Source organism: Coenobita brevimanus, chromosome 52 (assembly GCF_032717465.1).
Source record: "Coenobita brevimanus isolate Jiangsu-jjx chromosome 52, ASM3271746v2, whole genome shotgun sequence".
In the NCBI taxonomy this organism is placed as follows: domain Eukaryota; kingdom Metazoa; phylum Arthropoda; class Malacostraca; order Decapoda; family Coenobitidae; genus Coenobita; species Coenobita brevimanus.
In genome coordinates this window covers 1,203,173-1,230,676 of record NC_137005.1, presented here as the reverse complement: position 1 = coordinate 1,230,676, position 27,504 = coordinate 1,203,173, and the positions used below count along the sequence as shown (strand labels likewise).

The following is a 27,504-nucleotide window of genomic DNA, read 5'->3' as shown; positions in this document are numbered from 1 at the left end:
TAAAATACAATAAAGTAGTGATACAGCACAGTAATACAGTGTCGGTTTGCTACCTCTTATGAGCTAGTTAATACACCTTGATGCTGGATATTGCATAGAACCACCAGTTATGTCCTGTTTTGGTGCTGGATATTGCATAATTTTGTTGGATATTGCTCAAGTAGAGCCGAGCCAGCAGCGCTGGATATTGTGTTGGGCTGGATATGCGATGACGGATCATTGAGAATTTATGTTTACTTTTGATATTACTGTGTACTGTAATGTTGTAACACCATTAAACCACATTATTGTGATATTATAATATTAATATGCCTACATTTATACTTACCATTCCTCTTCATGCACAGGTTGTCAGCAGACATACAGGCAGACCCCGAGATACGATACCCCTATATGCAATACCCCAGATTAGCGATAGGGGTATAAATACCACCCTACCCCGCCTAACAATGGCCAAACCTCGGTTTAACGATGGGTTTTGATTTTTTAAAACTGTTTTTCATGATATTTTACACCTAAATTTTGTATTTAGATTGATTTATAAACTGTTTTTTAGACTTAGATCAGTGTGTTTTAGTCATAGATGGAGTGCACTTTGTCATTTTTAGGTACAGTTTACTAAGTTTGATTTTTTTCTATCTATCTATTGGCAGATACCTTAATCCCATATAGGGTGGCCACAAACAAATCACCTCCACGTCACCCTGCCCCTGCCATTTCACTGCCCTGTTCCCAGTTCACACCCCCTTCTCTCATATACCTCTCCACTCCATCCCTCCATCTCATCCTTGGCCTTCCCCTCCCTCTTTCCCCCTCCACCTCACTCACATACACTCTCCTCATCAGTCTCGCACTCTCCATCCTCTCCACATGGCCAAACCACCCCAATGTGTTTCTTCTAACGCTTCCTATCACATTTACATCCACACCACAACGCTCCTTCACTTCAGTCATGCCCAATCCAACGGCCAGAGACCCCCAGACCCATATACATTCTGAATCAGGATGATCCAAGGATGGTTTAAGGGGGATCAAAATTCAGATCTGGGTCATATGAGGTGCCTGATTTTTTTCCAGACTTATATTTGATGATTTTCTGATTTTATTTTTGGGTTTAGGTGAGTTAGAATATGCTTTTAGGCTCAGTTTAGGTTGTTTTAAAGCTATTTGGGGATTTAGATTAGCTAGAAACTTGTTTTTGGACTCATTTGGGCAGTTTTAGGATTTGACGGGGGGTGGAAACCCAAGGTTCAAAAATACATATGCCTGTATATGATAACATGTTAAATCTGCTCCGAGATACAATACCCTTTCTGGCGATGGGTTTTTACTTAACCAATTGCATCGTTAAACCAGGGTATGCCTGTAATTAGAAATGTAAGGCTTGGTGAGTTTCCTTATTATGTAACTCTCTTTTGCCAACAGATCAAGAAAGGGAAAGAATGTGAGGGAAAGGAGGATCAGTCACCTTAGACCCATACACAGTCTTAGCCACCGTCGTGATGTTGTCCATGTGCGGTCTGCTGTGCTCGGTGCTGCGAGGGTGGCGGCACGAGCAGGCTGTGGTGTTGATGGCACGTGCCCTGGCCAAGACGCAATCTTCTCTCCTTATCCAAGACCTAGCTTCTTCTGACCGGGAGGGTGGGGCTGCAACACAGGCTGGAGTTGGCAGCATTTCACCATTCTGTGTGGCTGGGGAGGAAGGCCGGCTCTCACAGCTCCTATGGCGTGACAACAACAAGCAGGCAGTAATTGTTATTCCAAAGGTGCGGAGAATATTCGTTTAATTCATTTAATTTCACCCTTGTTCATGTGAGGGCAGCTCTTCATCCTGCACGATATCTGGTGACATCTGTGTTCATTCCCAGAAACCCAAGTAATTTTGTAGGACCTCATTCAAAGCCATCTTTGGTTTACCATTTGGAACTGTAACACAGTACCATTCATGTATCACACTCATTGCCTTTTTATCCAATGTTGCATATCTCTCTCTCTCTCTCTTTTTTTTTTTTTTTTTTTTTTTTTTTTTTTTGAGGGTCAAGGGTGAAAGCTGTGGAAATATGATTGTTAAGAAATGTGAATGGGATTCGTAGCTTGGATGGGATAAGAAATGTAGAGGATTATGATAAGACATGGGTAAGGAGCTTATATGATCAAAAGGTTGAAGACAGTCTGTGTAGTTGTTGCTGCTGTTGTTGTTGTTGTTGAGTAACCCTAGTCTGTTTGGCTGAGCAGACCCATCAACTGCAGGCAAGTAACTGCACCTGCAAGGTTGTCCCATGCAGTGAACCAGTGTTCCATGTGGGAGCCAGTGCCTTATTACAGTGAGTCAGGGGTAAGAGTGGAGAGTGTGGAGGTATGGTTCCCAGGTTAATGCTGCATTGCAACTCTCCACCTATTTACCAGTAACAAGGGCGCCATAGTAGGCCCCACATCACCCCATTTTTTGATTATATGCTACCACCCAGGATTGTAAATGGTTTCCTGGATTACAGGAAGCCATTTAACTTTTCATTTAGCTTAGAGCCACCTGAATTGGAAAGAAGTAATAAAAAGCGACAGAATGGATGGGAGAAATAGGAAGAGAGAAGGACAGACAGAAATGAAAAACAAAGATGAAAGGTGAGGTAGGCAGCACTGCATCAAGTGAGTGGATGATGGTTGCCATCACCTACCATCAGTCTGTTTAGTAATGTTATAGTAAGGTTATATAGAGAAGTTGGATATGAATAAAGTAGTTAAAAGAATATGCAGTATGAGTTTGGAAGTGGGGTGAGACATGGAAGACTAAGAAGATGGTTGGATGTGTCTGGTTAGTGAACATGTGAGAAAGCAGGGTATACTGTAGTAGTTGAGGAAGCAAAAAAAATGTGGAGTGAAATGGATGGATGAATATGGTTGGAGAGGCATATGACAAGGGTTGCATCCATTTTGTAACTTTGTTGTCTACAGAATGTTCACTACCCCAGAGGCAGTATGAAGTACTGGGAAAAAAGTTTTGATGAATGTAAATATAAGAATTTAGAAGGCTTGAAAAATGCATGAATGGATCTATGACACTAACCACTAGGCAGACTGTTGATAATTCATCTTTTATGCTTTCCTGTTTCTTTTGCTGGATCCCACCCAGTCAGTTTATTAGTGGAAAATAGGGTCTAGATAGTGATGATGATGATGATACATCCAGTCCACCCAGTCATTTGCTTGGCCATCTTAAGAATTATACTTTACTCATTTGTACTTCCCAAATGTATACTTCTAACACACATCATTTGTTTACCAGCAACGTGTGGATCTACAACGATGGACTTTGTTCCTGTCAGTGGAGGGCAGTGCACCATCAGCTTTCTGCCGTAACCATGCCCCAAACCCTGAGAAAATTGCTGAGAATGGTGCAGCTGAAGCAGAGGCAGAGGAAGTAGTGACTGTCTTGTTGGAAGCCACGTACAGGGACAGAGAGCTTGAGCCTCCGACTGATTACCATGTCATGGTTAGTATTTACAGATGACAGAAGTAAAAAGTTATGTTAAGGTAATCTGACAAGCTAGATCTCTCTCAGCACTGAAGAAAATCAGACCAAAAGTACAGTGTTGAAAAAGTCAGTCCACATTACCCTTCAGGTTCATTTGCCATAGTTTGGATAATAAACTCCAATTTAAAGGAATTAGGTGAACTGGGGGATTGGAAGAAGGCTGAAATGGGAGGTGAGGTCTGTAAGAAAAGTGCAGTAACAGAAGTGGAAACAGGGTAAAGTAAGGTATGAGAATGGTAAGATGAGGCATACTTCCTCTGTTTTAAATCTAATCAACTCTCAGACATAAGGAGCCTCTCTCAGTGGCAGGTAAAATAGTCTAACACCTGCCAGAGTAAAATGAATAAGTTATCCTCTTAGATATAAGAGCTAAATCGAGATAGTTATTGAACCCTCAGATCTTGAGAGATTTCCCAGTAGTGAATGAAAAAATATGATGTTAGTAATAGTACTAGTAGTAGCTGCTACTAGTGGTAGTGGTAGTAGTTGTAATAGTAGTTGTAGTTGTATCCCCAGACTCATCTGGATGTGAAATTGGTGGATTGCAGACTGAAATTGCCCTCTTCCTGCAGCCCACCATCCTCTTTTAGGGGGAAAGCAAGAGAGTTAAGGGATGTTTGTATAACAGGACTGTGGAGCTTTTGGTTATTATGATGCCACCACATAAAGGTGTCCCTCTCTAGTACCTACTATGAAGTTAGTCGGATTAAAATAGATATGGCATCCCTTTTGACCTACCTTTCAGACTCCTAGTCATCCTCTTTTTGGGACTGGCAAAAGCTTTGCCATTTCACTTGACATCTCAAAGGCTATTGATCGCATCCAGCATAACTCTGTAATTTCCAAACTACCCTCATATGGTTTCTGTCCTTTTATCTTTGCCTTCCTCCTTGGCTTCCTTTCTTATTATAGCTGCTGTTGTAACCAGCCACCGTTCTTCTAGAGCAGTCATTAGTGATGTTCCTCAGGGCTCTGTTATATCAACTGTCTTCTTTCTATTCATTAGTTACCTTCTAAGCTGTACATCTAACCCCATCAACTCACACACTGGTGACTCCACCCATCACCTTTCCATTCGCTTCCCGTTGCGTCCATCTCAGCAGTTACTTCAGCAAACAAGGGATGAGGCTATGGCACATCTGATGTCAGTGTCTGACGTGGCTCATATCTCTGATTCGTTTTGTTTTCGAAGGTTTCAAGATACCTGCATTCGTTGGCCTTGGTCACCTAATGGCAGCTCTCCATGCTGCTCGATCTGTGGCAGCTTCCCTGTTCAGTCCCATAACCCTGAGGTCACACTTAATGACCTCGTCCCATGTCTTTTTCGGTCTACCTCACACAACCCCAACCCGTTGTCCTGTGTCTTTTTTTGGTTTACCTCTCGCAACCCCACCCCCAACATTAACGATTCTCACTTTCTGCACCCAATTATTATCCCCAATCCTCTCAACATGCCCATACCACCTCAAGCTACCTCTCCTCATCACAACACCAATACACTCCAGTCCCATCCTACCTCTCAACAATTCCATTGTAAACCCAGCCCCCCCAGGCCTTGCACGCAGGGACGCACTGCACATCCGCCTAATCATTGTCATTTCTGTACATTTGAGCCTGTGAATATCCTCTTCCTTTACTGCCCAGGTGTCACTACTAAACAGTATTACATTCCTAATACTTGCTGCATACAAAGATCCCTTAGCACGCAAGTCTCTCCACTTTACGCTCAAATTCCTTCCAAATTCCTCATCCACTCTCTTCTTACTCTCTCTTACTAATCTTTTCACCTCTCTCTTCCTTTCTACATATAACTCTCTCTTCCGCCTCTCAACTTCTTCCACGCCCCTATTTCTCATCCATTCATTGTATGCTTTATTCTTTTGTGCCACAGCCTGTCTCACGTCTTCATTCCACCGTGCTGTTCCTTGCACCCCCCTCCATCTTCTCTTCACCCCACCCACCACATCACATGCTGCACATATTTCTTCTGTGAATATCTTGCACATGCCTTCCACGTCCCCCATCTGCTCCAATTCATATTTGCCCAATCGTTCCTCCACTTTTCTCTTATATTCTGCCTTTTTCTCATCCTCTTGTGACCTTTCCACTCTCCTCGCAACTACTCCTTCTTCCCGTCCTTCCCTTCTTCTATTTTTCCATCTTACTTGGATCTTGATTCTGACCACCACCAAGTAGTGGTCAGAAATTCCACTTCCCTAGCCTCTATAAGCTCTTGCATCCATTACACATCTTCACATCCTTTCATCCACACACACATAATCAATCATTGCCTTCCTTTCATTCAGTTCACTACCCACCCTTCTCATCACTCGCCATGTATACCTGTGGATCATTTTGTGCCTGAAGAGGGTATTGGCTATCACCAACCCCCTCCCGGCACAAATGTCCACTAACGCACTGCCATTCTCATCTATCTCAGCAGGCACACCCCACTCACCAACTATTCCATCCACTTTCACATTCCCTACTTTACCATTCATATCACCGATCAAAACACTCTCTCTTTCCTTCTAAACTTTTCCATGCACACTTCCACATTTGTCCAGAACTCTTCTCTCACTCTGCTTGCACGATCTTGTGTTGGCACATATATGCACACAATCGCCCACATTTGTATTCCAAGTTTCAATCTTACCCACACAATCCTTGACCAAACTGATCCATACTCTCTTATGTTCTTCCATCTTTTACTCACAACAATATGTACTCCTTCTTTTCCCCTTTCATTCTCACCTACTCCTGCATATATACCCCATCCATACTCCCATTCTCTCACACTGTCTCCTCTCCATTTAGTTTCAGTTACTCCACATACATCCACTTTTGCACATGAGAAGTCTCAAGGTAAAATTGACTCAAATTCCACAAGGACCACCTAGCTCAAGACTCTTGAACAAGATTCAGAGCACCCATTGTTATAAACAAAGGGAAGGAGGAAAGAATGATGTTGGAAATTCTCTCTCTCTCTCTCTCTCTTGTCTGTGTGTGTGCATAAGTAAATAATCAGTTTCATTAGTTTTATGCAGAGGCCAGTCCCAAGGTGTACTCTTGTGTTTCAGGTTACTCACAGATAAACAGCAACTACAGTATATTAATTTCTGATGTGGGTTTTTGGGCAGGCATAGATACCTTCCTGTAGTAGAGTAATGCTGTATTTTTGCACGTCATTACATAAAAGCAAGATGTTCACCCAGTGCCAGCTACCAGCATCTTGTTAATGATTACCACTGCTTCTAGCCTTTATTGTCTCACGGGGAAGTGTTTGAGTCAGCATTGTTTAGTCTGGCACTTCCAGGAACAGGGAGTCCAGTCAATGATTAAGACACAGTGTCCTTGATAAACCTGTTAACTCTGAAACTTTTCACATATCCAACTAATTTATTAGGAAAACCATCATCCCACTTGGCAGTAATTTTATCAGTGCATATATTTACTCCTGCCAATAGACGCCTGGTATAACGGTTGGTGAGTGGTTGGGTTAGAGCTTGCTGTGGACTAAGTGCCATAGTTAGAATCCAGGAGGTGGCCAGAGGTTATTTTATCATATAGATGCTAGCAGGGGCATAGATTGGTTTATCCTTGTATGTTCTAGACTTGGGCACCAATGCTCCAAAGAATGCAAAATGGGATTTGGCAGATACTGGTGCCATAGACTTGGAAGTGTCTCACAGTGCAGAATTAGATTTGGCAGATTTTTATCATAGACTTGGAAGTGTTTCACAGGCCAAAATGAAATCTGGCAGATACTGTTATGATAGACGTGGAAGTGTCTCACAGTGCAAAGTTGGATTTGGAAGATACAGTTATCATAGACTTGAAAATGTTTCACAGTGCAAAATGGGATTTGGCTGATAGTTGCCGTTGACTTGGAAGTGTCTCATGGTGTAAGTTTGGATTTGGCAGGTGCGGTTACCATAGCCTCCAAAGTGTCTCACAGTGTAAATTTGGATTTGGCAGATACAGTTACTGTAGACTTGAAAGTGTATCACAGTGGGTTTGGCAGATACAGTTACCATAGACTTGGAAGTGTCTCACAGTAAAATGGTGAGCTTCTTTTCATGAACTATGCTTAAAGTTCTGTGCAGGTTCCTCATACCAATTGGTTCTCATCAGTGAAAATATACTCAGGTGTTCTTATCATTAATAAAAATCATGGTGTACTAAGCTCTTGTTTTGTCGTCATTTCAAGTACATGTTCAGTGATAATTAATTAGTAGTGGTACTTTTTGGAGATATCATTTAACACAAAGCCTCCTTGTCACTTATCACTTTAGCTGCCTACTGAATTACACAGGTCAGTCCTATCTTTTTCAGTGGGCTTGAGTAGCTACAGAGCAAATGTTCTCTCTCACCCTTTTCTTCTCAGAGTTATGCATCCTTATGGTTCCCATTCTCTTCAGAACTAAACTGAAGGCAGTGCTTCATAGCTCTTAGTTACTCAAACTCTTTTTTCCCAACCTTGGTTTGCCCATTACCAGATGCTCCATATTGGAAGACAAAAACATCTTGCACATGCTGTTTTGATGCCATTGTAGTTCAGCACCTGTTCCACAAGGCTCCAGCCTCAAGCAAGCGTAAATATAAGAAGAGGTATTGGAGGAGCTTAGTCCAATGGGACATCCACGTGGGATGGCACCATTATAGCTGCATTTGTACAAACATCCCACAGCCTCCTCAGTATCCCCTGAAAAGTGGATAGTGACCTGCCAGAGAGAGGCATCTTCAGCCTGCAGTGCAATAGGTTTACATATCAGATGAACCTAGGGCTACAGCTACTACTGCCAGTCATGCAGAGCTCTGCCTGCCACCTTGTCTGGGAATCTTCCATATTTGATGGCTGTGTGATCAGAGGGAGAGGTGTTTTACTCTGCACTGTCCCCAGCTTAGAAGACTGTAGAAGTTTGTTGCTCTTTGCAGCAGAATGCTCTTCCTGGTGTCAGACAGTAGCCCATGAGTGGGACTGAACCTTCTCTTTTGATAGTGTGCATTCACATTCGCTGACCACTGTGGTGGAATGGAAGGGAAAAAAATGTATAGCTGGAATCCAGTTTTCCTCCTGGGCCTGGAGATTGGAGGCATTCGTGCTTATAGGGGATTACCTTTCTTGTTCCCCTCCATGGAACTGTCTACAAGCCATGTTAGAGGAATATTGTTGTCTCCATTCAGAACAGCATTCATTGGGTGAATACTGTACTTCCCTGGGGGAAGGGAATACTAGCGATTTCTTGAATACGAACATGTCATTTGAAGCCTCTGGCAAAGTTTCACGGATGAATTTTTGGCGTTGTGGGGTTGTCTTCACTGAACGACGTAGCATTATATTTGTGAGGTATTTTTGCGCCTGACCTACAGATGTCTGTGTGATGGTTGCAAGAAAAACTCAGCCAGTCTTTCCTCATAGGTATCTCTATTATATACTTACTGGAAAAAATTAGGGTTTGACAATACAGTAGCCTGTCTTTTTAATCATCACTTCTAATCAGGGCACATGTGTTTCTGAACTGATCTCTTTACATTGTTTTCACTTTGGACAACTATTAAAGCAATTACAGTTTTTAAGTCCATAATTTCATGTGGAACACTTGTAACTTCTGAACTGAAATTTGTCATGAAGCATTTTTTTTTTTTTTTTTTTTTTTTTTTTTTTTTTCGGTATCTGTACTGTACTTCAGTATCTTTGATCCACTGTTTTTCACATTTCATGCATTTGACCCTTGCTTGCCTCCCTCCATTTTAGGTGGCAAAAAAAAATGTCAGAATGTCTTTGATGATGTGATGATGATGACTTGTTTTTCACTCGGCCATGATTCATCACATTGTTCTCCATTTTGAGGAAGGTAATTCTCCATGCACCTGTAGGATGTATCCAGTATTTTCACATTTTTGTGTGCATTCACAGTTATGCCTCACATTCCTCCCTATACACATGAACAGAATATTGATTATGTGCAGCACTGTATTATGCTGTTTTGCTTTAATGAAGGCTAATCACCTGTACTTGTGTGGTACAGGTGGAACATTTATCCCGGCCATATGCATGGAAAGCACGGGATGTGTTTGGTGTCATTGTGACCACTACACCACCGCAGTTGTTGGCCATGATCCAGGCATTCTTCAACAATGCTCTCCTCATCGATGATGACTTCCTAATCAAGAAAATCCTCAGTAAGTTTGGTTTTGTGTTCCTGCTGTTTCATTGGTAAACTGTAGTGGTCAGTACTCATAATAATTATAAGTCAGGAATGTGTCTAAAAGTTTTACAAATTATTTCATATATTTGATACTGTAACTTGGAACTGTCGGGTATGCTTTTTAGGCAGCAGTGGTACAGGCAGACCTTATGTAGTTTGGTGAAGAGAGTAGAACAGTTCATTGAAGAAAGAGTGGGAAGAGGAAGAGGAATATTTGAGAGAGTGAGAAAGATAAGTGAGGGTAAGGTAGCCTGTAAGCACATCTGTCATAGCCATCCCCTGTCAGGGGGTTCGCAGAAGGGACCAAGATGTCATTGATGATGATGATGATGATGGTGCTTCAACAGTAATTGACTCTGGTGTTAAGAGCAAAGAAGAATGTCAAAAAAGTATCATAAAAAAGATTAACTGTATCTTTAAGCCCTCTCATGACTAGTGAGCTTTATGCACTGTATATCTCTTCTGTCCCTTTCTCACAGGTTGGTTTGATCTTAGTAGACCTTATATGTTTAGTTTCAAAATTCTACTTACTTTCAGCAATAGAGACTGTTGGAGAGCCTGCAAGTTTAGAGGATCCTTTGAGCATCCCTGAGTGCATCACTCCTGGACCTTGGAGCTCCGACTGTGTCCCTCTTACACAGATGGAGATTGCTCGCAGTGTGTCTCCTTTGCCACAGGGTAGGTTAGCCTTCTAACGTCTCTCATATATGATTCATACCTAGAGTTTAGTATTATAAACTGCCATTTGACTCCTTACCTGCAGCACTCCATTTCATTGCTTGGTCATGTAAATTAGGATTTTTTTTTTTTTTTTTTTTTCCCACAATGCCTTGCCAGCAAATAGGATTAATGACTGAGTTTTCCTCCTATTTTTCCTCTGCTTTTTTGATGTGAGTATTCCCACTTTGATAATACTTTATCCCTTGGTTATTTTATGTTTATTTTGATTACACTGTAAACCAGAACATGCAGTAGATAAGTATGCCTGTTGCACCTGTAGGATTTAGTGTCCATCATTATTTTTACTTTCTTTGCTTTCCATATCTGGCCTGATGTTTTACAGAAGTACAGAGGGATCGTGTTATCTGTGCTTGCAGCTTTCACATTTTGTCTTAAACATGACAACTATAAATGATGCACAGTTCAGCATACTGTATATGTGAATCCCTGCATTATACACAAGGATGCACCATGCAAAATTAATGACTGAATTGGAGAAGCCATGGTGAAATCAGCTACCATACTCAACCCAAGTTTGGTTAGTCATCTTTGTTTTGGTCTGAATGTAGAGAATATAGTTGTTTAATACTCATATGCATAAAAACAAAGTGATATTTTCCATCCATCCATCCATCCATCATCCAATCCTACGTTGCCCCATAAGGAGCTTAGGAGCCCAGGGCTAGGCAAGTTGGTTCTGACATTTAAGATGAGAGTGACCAGCCTCACTCATCCCTGAGTGGCATTATGTGAGCAATAAACCCCAACCACCCCTTGGATATAAGCCTTCACTGCATCAATCCGATTGGAATGCCGTAATTGCCCACTAAACCACCAGGCGCCAAAATCTGGTTTTATGGTTACCACCCAGCATAGTAAATGGTGTCCTAGTGTACAGGAAACCATTTGGCTTGTCACTCAGTGTAGAGTCACCCACAGGCAGATGGAAGAGGAAAGAATGAAGGAACGAAAGACAGAAGAGGGAGTGTACAGTCACCTGTAGGCAGAAGGACGAGGAAAGAATGAAGGAAAGAAAGACAGAAGAGGATGGAAGGAAAGAAGGATGGAGGAGAGGAAATGGCAGACACCTGAGAGCAGCACTACATTGAGTGAGTGGATGGCGAGTGCCCCCACCTACCACTAAGTGCCCCACCTTGATGCCAAATATTTATCTTTTCACTGTAACTTTCATAGAAATACTCACCAGATACTAATAGAGCCATCCGCAAGCAGCTTTACCTGTTTCTTTATAAAGTGACACAAATTAAGAAAATAGAAACATCAGAAAAGCTGATGACTGAGTGTGAATAGCCCACATGAAAACAAAGCATTACATCATGGAGTCAAAGGATGCTATACTTATCATCAGTATGGTCTGTGTATGACATTTCTGATTGATTATCATTGTGACAAAACAGTGATTGTTTAATTATCATCAAAAAGAATAATGCTATAATAGCTACAGATAGAGGTGTCACTGTAAATAGGTTAACATCGCATTGCATGTCTCGCATCCAATAAATCTCACACAAATATCCACTCTGTTCACCATCCAATGTCCAGCACTCATCTTTCCTCATGATTTGTGCTATAGTGCAAACTGTATACCCTATATCATATTATGGACTCCTGTGTAATACATAGTATATACTGAATGCCCAGAAGTGTCAAAAGTTTGTCAGTGGTTAAGTAGGAGGGGTTATCAAAAGTTGTATTGAGTAGCTGATGATAGACTCCAGAACCAGTTATATTTTTGCTGTAAGATTATGTATTCAAATTTTGTAAGTTGCAGTTTTCACATCAGTGGTCCAGAACCATTGAGGCACAAATAACTTGACCCCTCTGTTTATTTTTTGCGTGATCCTGTTGTGCTATATGGTATTATCACCCAAGTGTAGGCATACCATAAGTGTTAATATAAGCGAAGCATAAGTTTTTTCTTTTAAACGAATGTGGATTAGGTATTCAATTTAGCTCCCTTCATGCCATCTTTATGTGTTGATGGTGGTCATAAAATATGTATTTAGAATTCCATCCACACTCGAACTCACTACTTCCTATACATGAGTGACATCCCAGCACCTACAGATCCGGTGTACTGGTAGCATCCTCATCAGGTTACAAGACTGTAACATCTGCCCATATTAGCACTGACAAAACTAGTGCCAGAATTCAACCATATCTAAGAATAATGCAACAGACCCTCATTATACGAACAATTGCTTGCATGATGACAAAAGAGGTAGGACTTCTTTTTAATATGTAATAGAATTGTCGCTGATACAATTATTATGATCTCATACAAAGCCTCACTGGTTGATATGTGATTGCTATTTTTGCTTATGCAATTGTCTTCACGCAAGTCTACGGTCATTTCAGCAATAATGCACCTCACCAACCTTAGCTAAAATACACAAGGTAGCACCATATAACGCTAAACAGTGCTGAAGTTTCATCCACTCACCCTACTAATGTAGTATTTTTTTTTATTGAGTATATTATCATCATCAGCCATTACAAGTCCACTGCTGAACAAAGGCCTTCCCCAACCTTCTCCACGAAATCCTTGACTGAGCTAATCTTTATCGCGTTTTCCCAGAAAATTTCTCTATCTTATCTCTCCACCTCCTGTCTGGCCTTTTTCTGCTACGCTTACAATCTCTTGGTGTCCAGTCAGTCAGCCACTTACTCCATTTGTTATCCCTTATTCTTGCTACATGGCCTGCCCACCTCCGTTTCTGTTCTTTTATAACTTCTGTAATATCTTAGACTTTAGTCTGCTCTCTCACCCAAGTTGATCTTTTCCTGTCTCTTAAAGATATTCCCAACACTGACCTATCCATTGCTCTCTGAGAATGGATTAATTTATTTTCCATCAGTTTTGTCAGTTTCCAGGTCTCACAACCATATGCCATAGCTAGAACTATACATTCATTATATACTTTTTGTTTCATACAAACTGGCAAGCTGCTTTTCATGATCTCTCAATGTTTACCGAAAGCTTTCCATCCAATTGTAATGTGTCTTTTTATTTCGCTATCATGATTCTTCGTTAATTTCAGTATTTGCCTCAAGTAATTATACTTCGCAATTTCTTCAAGAATTTCTTCGCTTATTCTGATGACGCTCTTTGGTGTTTGTGGATTAAACATTACTTTAGTTTTACTCTGGCTCATCTTTAGCCCTACTTTCAGACTTTCTCAGTTCAGGTCATTTAACATTTTTTTGCAATGTCTCTGCTGTTTCTGAGATTAGGACAGCATCTTCTGTAAATCTTAAGTGGTTTAGCTTTTTTCCACCTATGTTCACTCCTTTGTGTTCCCAGTCTGGCTTTCTGAAAATACTTTCTGGGCATGCAAATTTCGAGCAGTTTTACAGTGTTCTCATTCACTCCTTGTTCTTGCAATGATTCTATAATTGCAATGTGCACCACTGAGTCGAAAGCCTTTTCGTTATCAACAAAACCTAAGCACAGAGGTTTATTATATTCTGTAGTTTTCTCAGTTAGCTGATTCATTGTGTGTAGACAATCAGTAGTCAAATACCCGCTTTGGAATCCTGCTTGTTCATGAGGTTGGTTTTCCTCCAGATTTGTTGTTATTCTGTTCGTAAGGACTTTAGTGAAGAGTTCATAAGTGATGTAATAAGTTAATGGGTCAGTAGTTACTAAGATCTTTCAAGTCACCTTTTTTGTAAAGTAAAATATCTACTGCATTACATCATATTTTGGGAATTTTCTTGTGTTTTATACAGTGGGTAAATAAGTGAGCAAGCCTGTTTTGTACTTCTACTCTTGCATTCAACAGTAAATCTGTTACTATTCCATCCTCTCTCGGAGCCTTCTGTCTTTTCATATTTTTTAAGAGAAATATTTTGTTTGGTGTTACCTCAGGTATTTCACTTGTGTCAACTGAAAAGTTAGCTGTTGGTACTACTGTCTTGATGCATACAATTCTTCGTAAAATTGTTCATCTCTCTTCACCATCTTATCTTTGCATTTAATGACTTCACCGTTTTTGTCTTTCAATGATGTAATTTGTTGCATTCCTATTGCCATTTTACTTCGGACCTGTTTCAGACTTTACCAATTTATGATGATTCCTTTGATCTGATCCATGTTTCTCTTTCTTTTTTCATCTCTTTGTCTCTTGTTGATAAGGAATCTGTGAGTTTTAAATTGTGTTATTTATGTAGGTTCTCACTCATGTGGTATCATAGGATACTAAATAATACTTTTGTTGTTATTTTTTAAGGGAAGAGATCTTATTCCTATGGCCAGAGTTAAATTGAGAGTAGAAAGGCTCACATATGTAGGGATGCTTCTCCCCAAAACATAACCTAATGCCATCTTTCCTACAAGAGAGAGAAAGAGAGGGAGGGGGGGAATTTTCATTGTCAGTAGGGTCAGTAGCTCACTTAAATTTTTTCCAGCCGTTTTTGACACATTCCTTCCAAGTAGCAAATACTGCTGACATTCCAGAGCCACCTCTGCAGCAGCAGTCTCCTCCGTCCTTGACAACACAGCATAATCACCCTTACATATGCCACACTGTAACTACCTATATATTTAGCTCTTACACTGCTGCGTCTCTAAGAATCTACCATCCACAAATGCCACACTATTTGGAATCACTACACAGAAGATAATATGAGCTATGAATTTTGTAAATATGAAAGGAACACAGTTTACTGCATTAACCCCAACAGTCATGCCAGCTACAATCACAGCTAGACAGATAAGGTGTATCCCAACAGACTACTACAGCAGTATTAACAAAAATAATCACCATTGGCATTTACAGACAGATGCAAACAACATATTGGCACTTGCATCATGTGCATATCCTATACTTAAAAAACATGAAGAGAGAACTTGAAATGCTAGATTGAGTGGATATAGCTATCTGCCTTCCGTCCCCCCCCCCCTCTCTCTCTCTCTTTCTCATTAGAGTGCAGATGTCACCCATCTATACTGTGATCACACACTAGCAGGATAACACAATAAATGACACATCTGTATATGCTGTTGAAACCTGCAACCCAGCATTATAAGACTTACATATCAGGTGGCAGTCACAGAACAAAGACTACAAGAAAAGAGCTGAAGTGTGTCAGATCCATGATGTGTCCTAGTGGAGTCAGTTGCTTAGCTGGATAGCACAGGTTTTTTCAGTAAGATCAGTTCACATCCACAAATGAGAACAACAGCTGGTTTAGTAGCCCTTTTTTTTATTTTTTTTTATCATCGTGAAGCAAATTTAGGCTTCTAAGAGATCTCTGTAAGTCTTTGTATGTCAGTGTACAGTATATGTCATAAAGTGGTCTTCACAATTTGCTTTGCTTATAGTAACATTTTGCAGTAAATATACAATGATATATACTGTAGTTATATTTGTTCTGTATATATATGAGTTATTGCATGATAGGTTTGTACTTTTATAGTACAGTATTGCATGCATTTTTATTATTATTATAATTTTTGCATTCATGCCTCTGTTTTTTCATAATTTTTCTCTTCATATTATTTTTAGTTGCAGGGTTTTTTGTTCCTTTATCTAAATTGTCCTTGGTTGTGGTGGTGCTTGACTATGGGCAGGTGGAAGCCGCCGCACCTCGCTCGACCCATCCTACACTTGAGGGCGGCAGGCGGGGGTGGCGGCCAGCACTGGATGTGAGTGCTAGATTATTATTGCTAGATTTTTGCTCTTCTGTTTTTGTTATTCAGAAGATCAGTAGAGTGATTGTTATCTTGATTTTCAAATGTTACTATTACTTCTCTTTGGTTATGCCTTTCCTTCTTTCCAATTGATTGCTTTTCTGAAATGAGACTGTTACTGAATGTCTATTCTTTGCATGCCATGTAGAAGCGTACGTCATTTTATATTATTTATAAGATTGCTTTTGAATACAGTAATGTAATATATATTGGGATGGAGCTGAACATGTAATATGACACATTATAGACTTTTAAGTTCTAATTTTTCTTGTATTCTCACTGACAAAACTTTGTATACATGCAGGCACCAATAATAAGGCAGGTATATTACATGCAGTACATTTATTTTCTAAGGATATGTTGCTGTAATTAATGCATTATTCAACTAGCAAGTAGTCATTGAAATATATTAAGCAGAACAATGGTTCTGCATCTGCTATATAGATGTACCCCAAAAGTAGTGGTGCTGGTACTGCTAATGAAAGTTTTGGTGCTGCTCTCAGTAATTATAATGATTGAATAATCAAAGTAAGAGGTGTAGTAAACATTTTAGATACAGAAGAGGGGCATTTGTAGTATAAGGCAATACATAACTCAGCAACACCAGTATATGTGCACACAAATGTTTAATATGAAAGTTGTGTATTGTATTTGGTTTGTTTTTACAGGGCAGAGTGGAGGAGTGTGGTCAGGGCAGGATGGGTGGCGAGGCAATTGGCTGCGACCCCCAGCACGGTGGGTGCCCCTGTGGCACCAGTGGTCGGGTGAGAGTGCCACTTCTACCTCCACCACTGTTCAGCCTCAGTCTTCCACCGACAGTGATCGCCGCCACTCCAGCCTTGATCCCCAATCTTCTTATGATAGTGTAAGCGATTACCCAACTTCTGACCTTGAAGATCCACCCTACCCTGTTTCTGGTTTGTATCCTCGTGGGTGGGCAGTATCAGGGACACGTGTTGTGTCTGGACAGCCTCTGTCAGTGCGTGGTGCACTTGCACGAGGGGCTCTGACTCAGCATTATAAATGTTCTATTGTCACCAATCCTCTTGAAGACCTTTGGCAGGATGGAGAGAGCCAGAGAAGAGCTGGAGATGATAGCTGTGTAAGTGGGCAGAGTGTAGTGTGTGCCAATGGCCCAAGCAGTGACCTTCAACCAGTGAGAAGCAATACCTTGCCTCGTGCGAAGAAGGGTTGTGGACGTTCTCAGCTGTGCATCCCAAATGTTCCCACTTGTAGGGGTTGGAGTCGAACACCAGTTGGCTGGAGAGAGCGAGATATTGTTAAAGAGGCAGCAGAGTATTATCAGCGTGCTCTGAACAGTGCTCAAGACCACAGAGAATGGGTGAAGAAAAGCACAAGTTCAGCTAGTGAAGAGGATGACTTCTCTTTTTCATCAGGCCAGACTAATGTGGTGGTGACACGAGAACCCAAAACGTACCCAGTGAGGATCAGGAGTGAGGCAGACTTGAGTCGAGCCACCAGTATCATTAGAGATAACCTGGCCAACATTGTGCAGAATTACTTGGTTAAGCCAGGCAACTCCCCTTCGTCCGAAACTCAGCCCCTCTATCCTGGCATCAGTACACACCCCACCATAAAACTGTTAGGAGTTGAAGGAGAGGTTGAGACTGAGGTGCAGCTTTTGGGAAAATCAGCTGAAGAGTGCTCACTTACCACAGATTTGACAGAACAAAATACTCCTTTGTTGATTAAACTTGAAGAGCAGAGTCCTGCAAGTACTAAAGAAGTAGAAAAAGTTTTCGAAGTACAGAGTGATGATACAGGAAGATCTGCCTCTGATTCATACTCCTGTGAGGGTACTTTGGAAAACCATAATTCTGTTTTCTCTGATGGGATTTTGAAAGTTGCAGCTGATCTAACACAAGCCACAAGATCTTCAGGTAGAAGTGAAAAGAAGCTGATCAAGAGTGAGGAAATTGTATTGCCACCCATCACAAGAGACAGCCCTATTGATATAGAGGAGGAGGAATGTCAGCTCATGCTTCATGTGGTGCAGGATAGTCATGTTGAGTCTGCTAAATTTGTTGAGGCAGCACTTGTGGGTGTAGTTCACAGCCATGAAGAAAAGATGATTGTTGTTGGTACAGATGAGCTGACTCAGAGTCATCCTTCTAAAGAGCCAGAAGATAACAATATTCATAATCAGCAAACAGAGAATCAGGTGAGGATTTGTGTAATTCCAGATGACCAAGTAACAGTTCAGCTGAATAAAGAAGTAATGCTTGAAAAAAGTTCAGTGGAGTCTGTCAGCCAATATGATCATCCAGATGGTGAGGTGCCTGGTTCTTCAATAGCCATTGATGTTGGAACACAAGAGAGCTGCAAGGTTATTCTTCCTACAAATCTCTTACTGAATGAAGTAACATCTGTGCCTGGGAGTGCAGGAGAACCTCTTAGCAGTGACACTTGTCAAGACAGAGTTACACCAGAGGACAGGTCTGTCCCAGTAGATACAGAAAGTAGACAGCAGGAAGAGGATAGTATTAAATCATTGCCTTCATGGGGAACTGAAGAAGAATCATGTGACCAGTCAGTATTAAAATATAGAACTGAAAGTGATAAAAAATTGGGTATAAATAATGTTCCTAATGTTAGTGTGGATGCAAAGATAGAAATTGGTGAACTTCATCCTTCAGTAAAGAGTGCATTTGAGACTGACAGAACAGTTGGAACCTCTGAAATTTCTAGTAACAGCATTAGAGCAAGAGGTGCTGTTGAAGAAAGTTTACTTTTTAAAGCTCATGTAGATTCACTACTCGTCACTACTGATTACCAAGGAAATGATCAAGAAAGGTGCATATTATCTGATTCAGATGTAATTGTAAGGGAGCAAACTGCAGCCATTCCTGTTATACTCAATGGAGCACATGGTGAGAGTGGAGGCATGGAAAGATCAAGTAACGTTTGGCCAACTGCAAATCATCATTGGCCAGGAGAAAGTGATGGCTTGGTAGGAAATGAGGATGGAAGTTTTAGTGAGAAACCAAAATGTCTGAAGAACACTCATAAATTAAACACTAAATCAAGCACAGCTAGTGATAGTTCCTTTGAATCACTACCCTACAGAATGCTGTCCTCACAGCCAGATAGTCTAACAGAGGATGTAGCTATAGAACTAACACATGCACCACCAGAGAATGATAGATTAAAAGCAGCCAGGCTTGAACTGATCAGACAGGAGCGAATCCATGCCATCTCTCTCATGGCCAGCAGCTTTGCAGAGTCTGACGATCATTCAAAACTATCATCTCCAGAGGAAGAAAAGAAAAATGTTGAGTCCTACCCAGATACTCCCAACCAGGAACTGCCAGTGGTTGAAACCATAACCTCAGCCACACCACCATCAGACTGGTTATCTGCTGTCTCCCCTGAACAAGAGTATGTTCCTGAGTCACATTTGGAAGCAGCTAATATGAATGATGGTGAAGGAGCACAACAGATGTGGTGTGGCTCTGTACTTGACTCAGGCGTGGATATACTGGAGCAGGATCCTGGCCACATTAGCCCTGCAGCACTCCACCCAAAATCTCTCACCAGTCCAGTGGAATCTGTTCCAGAGTCAGGTTTCTCAAGTTTGCAAGAAGTTTCAGGTCAGGAAGGTGTAGGAGAGGGGGTGCAAAGTATTTGCCGGGAGAGAGGACTTTGTTCAAGCAAGTCCAAGGATAGCCTTGACCTGACGGAAACAGATCGTTGGCTTGGAACTGACACACTTTCTGATGATATGGAAACTCTGTCATCGAGTGTTGGGGATGTAACATTAGTGGAGAGTGGTCCAGTTTCCCAGGAAGGGTCATCTCGGGGTAGCATCTCTGATCCCTTCCACCACGACCCAGTGCCCATCAAGTGTTGGCCTCCAGGATCTTCTAACATTATGCAGCGTGGTGTCAGTGTTGATGATGCATCAGTCCACCAGTTTAGTACATTAGGAGACAAAAGTTCACAACAAGGAGTACCTCTTGTACCAGAAAGTGGGCGTATATCTCAGTCTGAGCAAAAGGCAACCAAGCAATCTTCAGAAAGCTGCAGTGGACCAAGTGAGAGAAAAACTAGTGAGTCATTGTCCTCAGAAAGGAAAAATAGTGAGTCATTGTCTTCTGATGATACTGTTGCCACTCGCCAGTCACTGGATGAAGATGGAACCAGGCTGGGGTCTCTGAATGAACCATTTTTTTCTAATCAGGAAGGTTTTGGAGAGTGTAATAATACTGTTGAAAAAGAGATTCATAGTAATGCAAGAGTTTTGGTTAACAGTGTGTCACTCCACGAATCAATAGCTGATAAACTGAGACTTCTTAGCGAGTCTGAAATGATGCATAAGACATCAGCAAGTCAACGTAAATCCACCTCCAAGGATGCAAGAACTAGTGTCTCGAGCACAATTGGAACACAGAACCTAGGAATATCTGGAAATGATAGCCTACCAGAAAAAATTCATAGCCCTGGACTGCACAGAAGGGACTGGAAAGAACAAGGAAAACAAACCATAATTGGGAGTGTTATCTTGGCGAGAGATACTGAGAGGAGTGAACCAAGTGAGAAATCAAGCCCCAGCAGACACTCAAGTAGGAGTGGTGTGTCTGATCTTGAGGATGAAGTCTTTCTTCCACCAGTTTCAATTACAGAACCCCAGTCTGTCAAGGAGGGGCCCAGTATACCAAAAATGGCTGCCAGTATGTTTCTTCCGTCCACACAGACAGTGAGGCAGACAGCAAGGGGTAGACATGGGGCAGTGAGGGGTAGTGAGGAGGTGAGGAGAGTTAGCCAGGAGAGTGTGAAAGAGTTCCAAGAGGAGATGAAAAGTAAAGAGGAAGTAGAGTCAAGTGTGAAAAATGAAGGTGTAAAATGTGTCCAGGAGGGAGTAAAAAATATCTCAGAAGGATTGCAGAGTGACTTGAAGGAGGTGAAGAGCATTCAAAAAGAGGTTTATTCCCAACAAGAAGAAAGAACTAACCAGAGAGAAGGAATAGAGGTAGCTGGAGGGTTGGAAGAGAAAAAGGAATATCAGGGAATGGATAAGGATAACCAAGAAGAGTTGAAGGAGAATTGGCAAAGGACGGAAAACAGTCAAGAAAGCTTGAGAAGTAGCCAAAAGACCGAGAGAGGAATGAGAAATGATGATAAAAAAAAGTATTGCCAAGAAGGTGAGGAAGGGGAAAGAGTTAATCAAAAACAGAATAAGAACAACCAGGAAAGTAAGGAAAAGGAAATAGGTAGCCTAGAAGATATCAGAAGTAGTCGAGAGAGTGAGGATGAGATGAAAGGTAGCTGGAAAGGTACAAGAAGTAACCAAGAGAGTAAGAAAGGAGAAAGTGGTAGCCAGGAAAGCATTAAGAGCAGCAAAGAGGGTGAAGAAGGACTGAGAGATAGTCGGAAAGGGATCAAGAGTAGCCAAGAGAGTGAGGAGGGGGACAGAGGCAGTCAGACGTGGAGTAAGAGTAGCCAAGAGAGTGAAGGTGGTGTGTGGAGTAGCCAGGATAGTGAAAAGGTAGCATGGAGTAGCCAGGAGGGGAAAGTGGCAAAAGAAAATCAAAAGAGGAGGAGGCAGTCAGTGCCAGACACAAAACCACGGCTGTTGCGCATGGCCAAGTTAGAGCGGGGAGGTAGTGGAGCACAAATAGAGCCTGTGAGAGTACAGCAGGAAATAGAAGAGGGTGACAGCAGCCATCAGTATCCTTTATCTACCCAATCTGTTTCACAAGAGCTTAGAAAATATGGCAGTGAGGACCTCTCAGTCACCACTATCACCAGCTCTGGATCTTCCACATCAAAGAGCTACTTAGACCCAGATCTAGGTTCAGTTGCATCAACCCTGTGTGTGGGTGGCTCTCTAGAATACCTGAAAGGATCCCCACTTGAGCGGCGTCGGCAGCGTTCTAACACCAATCCAGCCATTTCAGCAGCAAAGTCTGAGGACCTTAATATTAAGTGGGAGAAAGTTAGTGTTAAATCTCAGGGCTCTCTTGACAAGTTTCCACACTTTGACCATGTTAGAGGGCAGTCTAAGCCTCGAGGAGCACGAAGGAAGATAATGTCTGTTGATGCCCAATCTACAACTGGCCATGACTTAGGGAAAGAGATGCAACGGAGTGTCACCCTCCCTGCTACTGCCACCTCCTCATCCATGCTTACAACTGTCGGGAAAAAGGATGACAAGAAGAAAGAAAAGGATGAAAAATGTCAGAAAAAGAAGAAGAAGGATAAAGATAAGGATAAAGATAAGGAAGGGAGTGGTGGAGGAGCAGGTAGTGGAGAGAAAAAATCAACGATGATGTCTCTAAAGGGTTTGCTGAAGAGGAACAGATCCAAGGAGAAGGAGATGTCATCACAGGAGAAACTGTCATCGCCCTCTCTGTTTCGCAAGTTAGAGAGAAAGAGCAAGACTGGCAGTCAATCCCCTACACCAGCTGGTACCACTAGCACATGTCAGCAAGGTAAACTTCCTTCACCAGTAGTTCCCGTAGATCGAGCTTCACCACGTAGCCCAGTAGTTAATGGTAAAACCCGGCCAGTCATCAGTGGACCAGTAAGATTGCAGTCAGTAGTGCCTCCAGCTGCTAGCAACCTTGCTTCCTGCTCTGACAGTGACAGTCTTGCTCACAGTACCCCTCAGGCCTCCCCTCAAGCTTCCCCTCAACACAAAGGTGGCTCACCACAGCATAGAGCTACTGGGTCTCCCCAGCGCTGGGGAGGTCACACCCAGCCCTCCCCTAGGCTGTACAAGCATGTTCTTACCAGACACCTTTCTAGCAGCCAGGAATCATTAGACAGCTCTCAGCTCTCCTCAAACCACTCCTCCCTTCCATCTTCACCTCAATGCTCACCACGTAGAGCAACACTTCCCAACTGTGCCTCTTCCCTCAGCCTACCAACCAGTCCTCCTGCACCAGTTATGGGAACCAGAGCTCTTCGAGGCTCCTCAAACAGTTTTTCAGTTACTATAGGGTTTCGACCCCAAGTTCAAGAGCGACAGCGTACCATGAGTGAGGGTGCAGACTTGGACACAGTTAATGTGTCACCTAGTGCACGGCGCCATGATGCCTCTCGCATTCTAACACAACTCAACAAACGCTCCTCATCAATGGAGATCTTAGTATGTGGCAGAATACGTGAGCATCACACAGAACCTGGCCAGTCTACCAGCGGACGACGTGCCTCTTTCTCTCGTGAAGGCAGCTTCCGCCTGCACCGTGAGATATCTGTGGAGACTCTTTTTGAAGTGCCTGAAAGTGACTATGGAAACTACCTGGAGGAACGTCATGGGTCGTGCTGGAGTCTGGCAGGGGACATACAGCCATCCACCCGTCCTCATGCTGGCAAACTCAGTTTACCACATAGTATGTATCTTTCAGGAGGTCGTGAGATAGCAGCTTCAAATCCCAACCTTCAGCGATGTGGGTCACCCTTGGTGCGTGGTCTTCCTCACAGCTCAAGCTTTACCTCCAGTCCTTTCAGACGACCACACTCGGCATCTTCTGTCTTCTCGCCTGCCAAACGTGGCCTGACCACTGCAGGTGAGTGTATCAATGAAATATGTAGAACAGTTTGTCTAACTCGTTTCTATTTTATTGTAAATTCTTCTTACACCTTCAGTTTACCAAAAAATTTTATGTGACTAATATCCTTTCCACTACATACAGGAAAATAATGTAATTGTAATATGTTATCACAGACTATGGCCTGCATCAGTAAATATTTGATTTTCTGAAAGAAAAAAAAAAATCCTAACTTGCGTGCAGTACAGAATTTTTTTGATGGTAGTGAAGCACAGGTAAGCTTAAGTTGATGTTGAGTGTGTGGTTCATTGTTATTGTTGGAGTGAGACAAGAGTGTGTAATGTCCCCATATACTGTACTGTATATGTAAATGTATGTTGATAGATAGATACTGTAGATACAGGTAGGACAGTAGAGCCACGTGGATAGCGACACTATTAGTCTGGCACTAACGTCGCTTTCTGTGGGGGAAACTTCATACCTAAATAAATTAGTCTGGGACTTTTTCAACTACACCCCTATTTTCCATTTTTAACCATATATATCAAGTAGATTTTCAACAATATTAAAACTATTGTATATTAAACATGCAAGAAGGTTAAACAAACTTACCTTTTATTGGTTTTGAATGTCTTTTGTTGAATGTTGAGTGTACTGGTATGGCCTACTAGTGGCTCTCATCTTGCTCATGTCCATCACTCCCGCTGTCACTCTCACTCTCATTAGTTCTCAACCTATTTTGCCCACCAGCTGGACGCATGCCAGAGGTGGAAGCCATTATAGTTAATGCACAGTCGCCAAAAAGGTGGCCTTGAAGTCACCATCAAAAAATATCAACAATGGGATGGAATGGTGTCCTGTGACAAGTGATAACCGCCTTGCTCTCAACGTCGGGGTTGCCAGGGTCCTGACCTTGGCAACTCTGCCTGCCAGCTTGCTATTTTGTGGCAGCCTATTGCTATCCATGCAGCATGTCTCGAAATGAGATTGTTTGTGTCCTGTCACTATCCATGAAATCGCTAAGCAAAATAATGCTGTCCATGTGGCCCTACTGAACTGTAAGTCAGCAAGCAAAAAGCCAGTTAATATTGGCATCATAATGGAGGTGGAATGCTTTGCCAGTAACTGATATAATATTGGAATCAGCGTATTCTTGCATGATTTAATGCATTATAATATCCACATATGTACCAGTGATATTTCTGGCAGTCATTTCCAAAAGGATGAAGCGTTATTTTAAAAACGACATCCTTTCTGTAGTTAATGGATAGTCATATGATACCGACATTGTGAATATCATCCTCACTATGGATGATGGTGGGAATTACTGACTGTTCATGACTCTGCATTGTAACTATCAGGTACCAGTGCTTATCAGGTGGCGGTGCTAAGATCTTTGACTTGGCATTAAGTTGGTGGTGTAAGAGCTCTGAGCCCATTTTAGATATTTTTATTCAGAAATACAATACAGTAGTTTGGTAATTTTGTATTACTCATTACTGATCTTCAGTGCAGTGCACAGTAGCTTAAAAGTAGGCAGTGCAATATATGTAAGGTGCTGATGATGCTTTGGTACAGGTGAAGTCTGTTTATGTGTAGAGTCTGATAACAGGGATTTTTTTTTTTTCTATTGCTGCATCAGCATGATTACTGAAGAAATAATATATACACTGGTAGCTACAACTTACCAGCTAATCATGGAAGTCACAGAGAAAGATCTAGACAACCAACTGTCTTCATGTGAACTAGGTAAAAAAATCTCGGAATTATCCCTGCACCATAGATTGTATAATCTTATACTACCCCTTTCATAATAATTACTGGTTTTAGATAGCTAATAATTGTTGGCTTTAGATAGCTACTCTATGAAAAATGAAGTTGAAGAAGTGAATATACTCATCATAAGAAGCCAAATTAATGTTGTAGTGTTGTAGTTAGTTACCTCCAGAAACAGGCCAAACTCTGAAGTATTATGAGTCAAAATATTAGTTGTCTTATACAGTACTGTAAAGGTACCAATTTATCATATTTTAAAATAATTTGTGCCAGCTTATCTGTGTGAGGACACTGGTGATATGCCTTTGATAATTTGATTCTTGTTACATAACCAAGAACACCATAGCTGACAGAGGATGGTATTGAACAAATCAAGTCTTGCGTGTTAGTTTTAATGATGGCAACAGTAATTATGTTAGCTTTAATAGACTCATAAGTTGCCAGTTTTCTGCTTATAATATGTACAGTGGTTTATGTGAAATTATTACTTTGATGAGCATGTATGTTGATGCATTACAAATGCATCTTTTCAAGTGTTGTTTTTTAACTGGACTAACTGTAGCGAATTTTCCATCACAAGAGACCGTTCAAAAACCCTAGTACTTACATTCAAGGGTGTGGAATATAACCGATGAATAACCTCATTCCCAACTCCAGACAACATTTACTTTAATTTGTACATCTGTATTAGCTACCTGCATTTTCTATGAAATATGTCTGTGGACATCTTATTAAATGCTTGAATATTGACATATTTGCTAGATTTGGAAAGCAGTTGACTAGTCACAGAACAAAAGACGATTTTTCTCATTGGCTGATTTGATTGCCATCCAGCCAGTGTCATCTGCATTGGCAGAAAGATATCGCTGCACACTCTTAACCCCTTAACCGCGGGCTTGTTTTGCTTTTTCTTGCGGCTCCCGCGGGCATATTCGTGCTCCGACAGACTTTCTAAAAATATTTGCCAAAAATCAGTTATTAGTCCTAGTTTATTAAAATCACATGTTCTTATGGCACATACCTTCAGCTTTCTCCTGGGGTGTTTGTTCAGCCTTCGTTGAGTACTGTAGGACTTGTGGAGACCTCTGAAGTTCGGTAACGAAGTCTCCACTTTACACTTCCCGACAACCCGTAATATGATTACCACAGCCTGATGTTATCACTAGAAACATTATTCGATGATTCTCAAATAGTTTGGAATCCATACTCCAAAAAAAAAAAAAAAACACTGTGAAAGCAATGAAAATTACTAGGGCGTATGACCTTCCCACTTGACATCGTTCTTCACTGATGTTCTGTCATTTATTGTTCATAAAAACACTCACAGTTCATATTTCTAGTACTATCTAACACATATATATATCTACAATCTTTATCCATAAGTTTCCTTTGGTAATAGTAGTTTATTGTCACTGTAGGAATTCAATTTCTCTTTCAGTAAAATACGTAGCATTCACTTTCTTGTCCTGTGTACTAGCGTTGAGAGTGAATGTCACTTTCACCTTCACTCTCATAACTCATAGTATTCATACATGCTAGAGTGAAACTTTCACTTTCATTACTCCTAGTATATATACTCGTATTCTTATAATACTACTCATTTACATTTCTATTTACGTTCTCTATTTTATTTACATTATTTAGATATCTATTTTATTTACACTGTGTTATGCACTGTCACTTGAAGTAACTTATAAAACTATTTTCCACTGTTCACTTATATTTACATTCATTGCTTTCACTTGCTGTTTACACATTATTTACAATTCCACTTGCACTGTTTTACTCACCAGAAAGATCGTAGTCACTCTCTATCAATTGTCAGCCCTTTACCTCTTTCCACACGAGGTTTAGTAGGGGGTAGAGGTCACAGGGCCCTTTGCATGGGGCTAAAAAGCGGCGGAAGTTAGCAGGAGCGAATCCGACGTACTTTCACCTTGAAAGACGGCAGTAAACTGATACTGATGGACCGGGGTGGCCTACCTAGGGAGAGTGCATTACTGTACTGCCAACGTTAGCCTCGTGAGAGCTGCT

General features: G+C 41.4%; 1 protein-coding gene across 1 annotated transcript in view; it reads left to right on the top strand.

The window, feature by feature from the left end:
- The first annotated feature begins 1,502 nt into the window (after nucleotides 1-1,502).
- The window catches only part of Hcs (holocarboxylase synthetase-like protein), a 79,218-nt gene continuing 53,216 nt past the window's right edge, over nucleotides 1,503-27,504 (top strand). Inside the window, exons 1-6 of the mRNA XM_080272935.1 lie at nucleotides 1,503-1,766; nucleotides 3,284-3,490; nucleotides 9,565-9,718; nucleotides 10,282-10,426; nucleotides 16,856-19,514; nucleotides 19,593-23,712. Of these exons, the coding sequence (XP_080129061.1) occupies nucleotides 1,503-1,766; nucleotides 3,284-3,490; nucleotides 9,565-9,718; nucleotides 10,282-10,426; nucleotides 16,856-19,514; nucleotides 19,593-23,712 (7,549 nt within the window). The remainder of the gene's footprint in view (nucleotides 1,767-3,283; nucleotides 3,491-9,564; nucleotides 9,719-10,281; nucleotides 10,427-16,855; nucleotides 19,515-19,592; nucleotides 23,713-27,504) is intronic.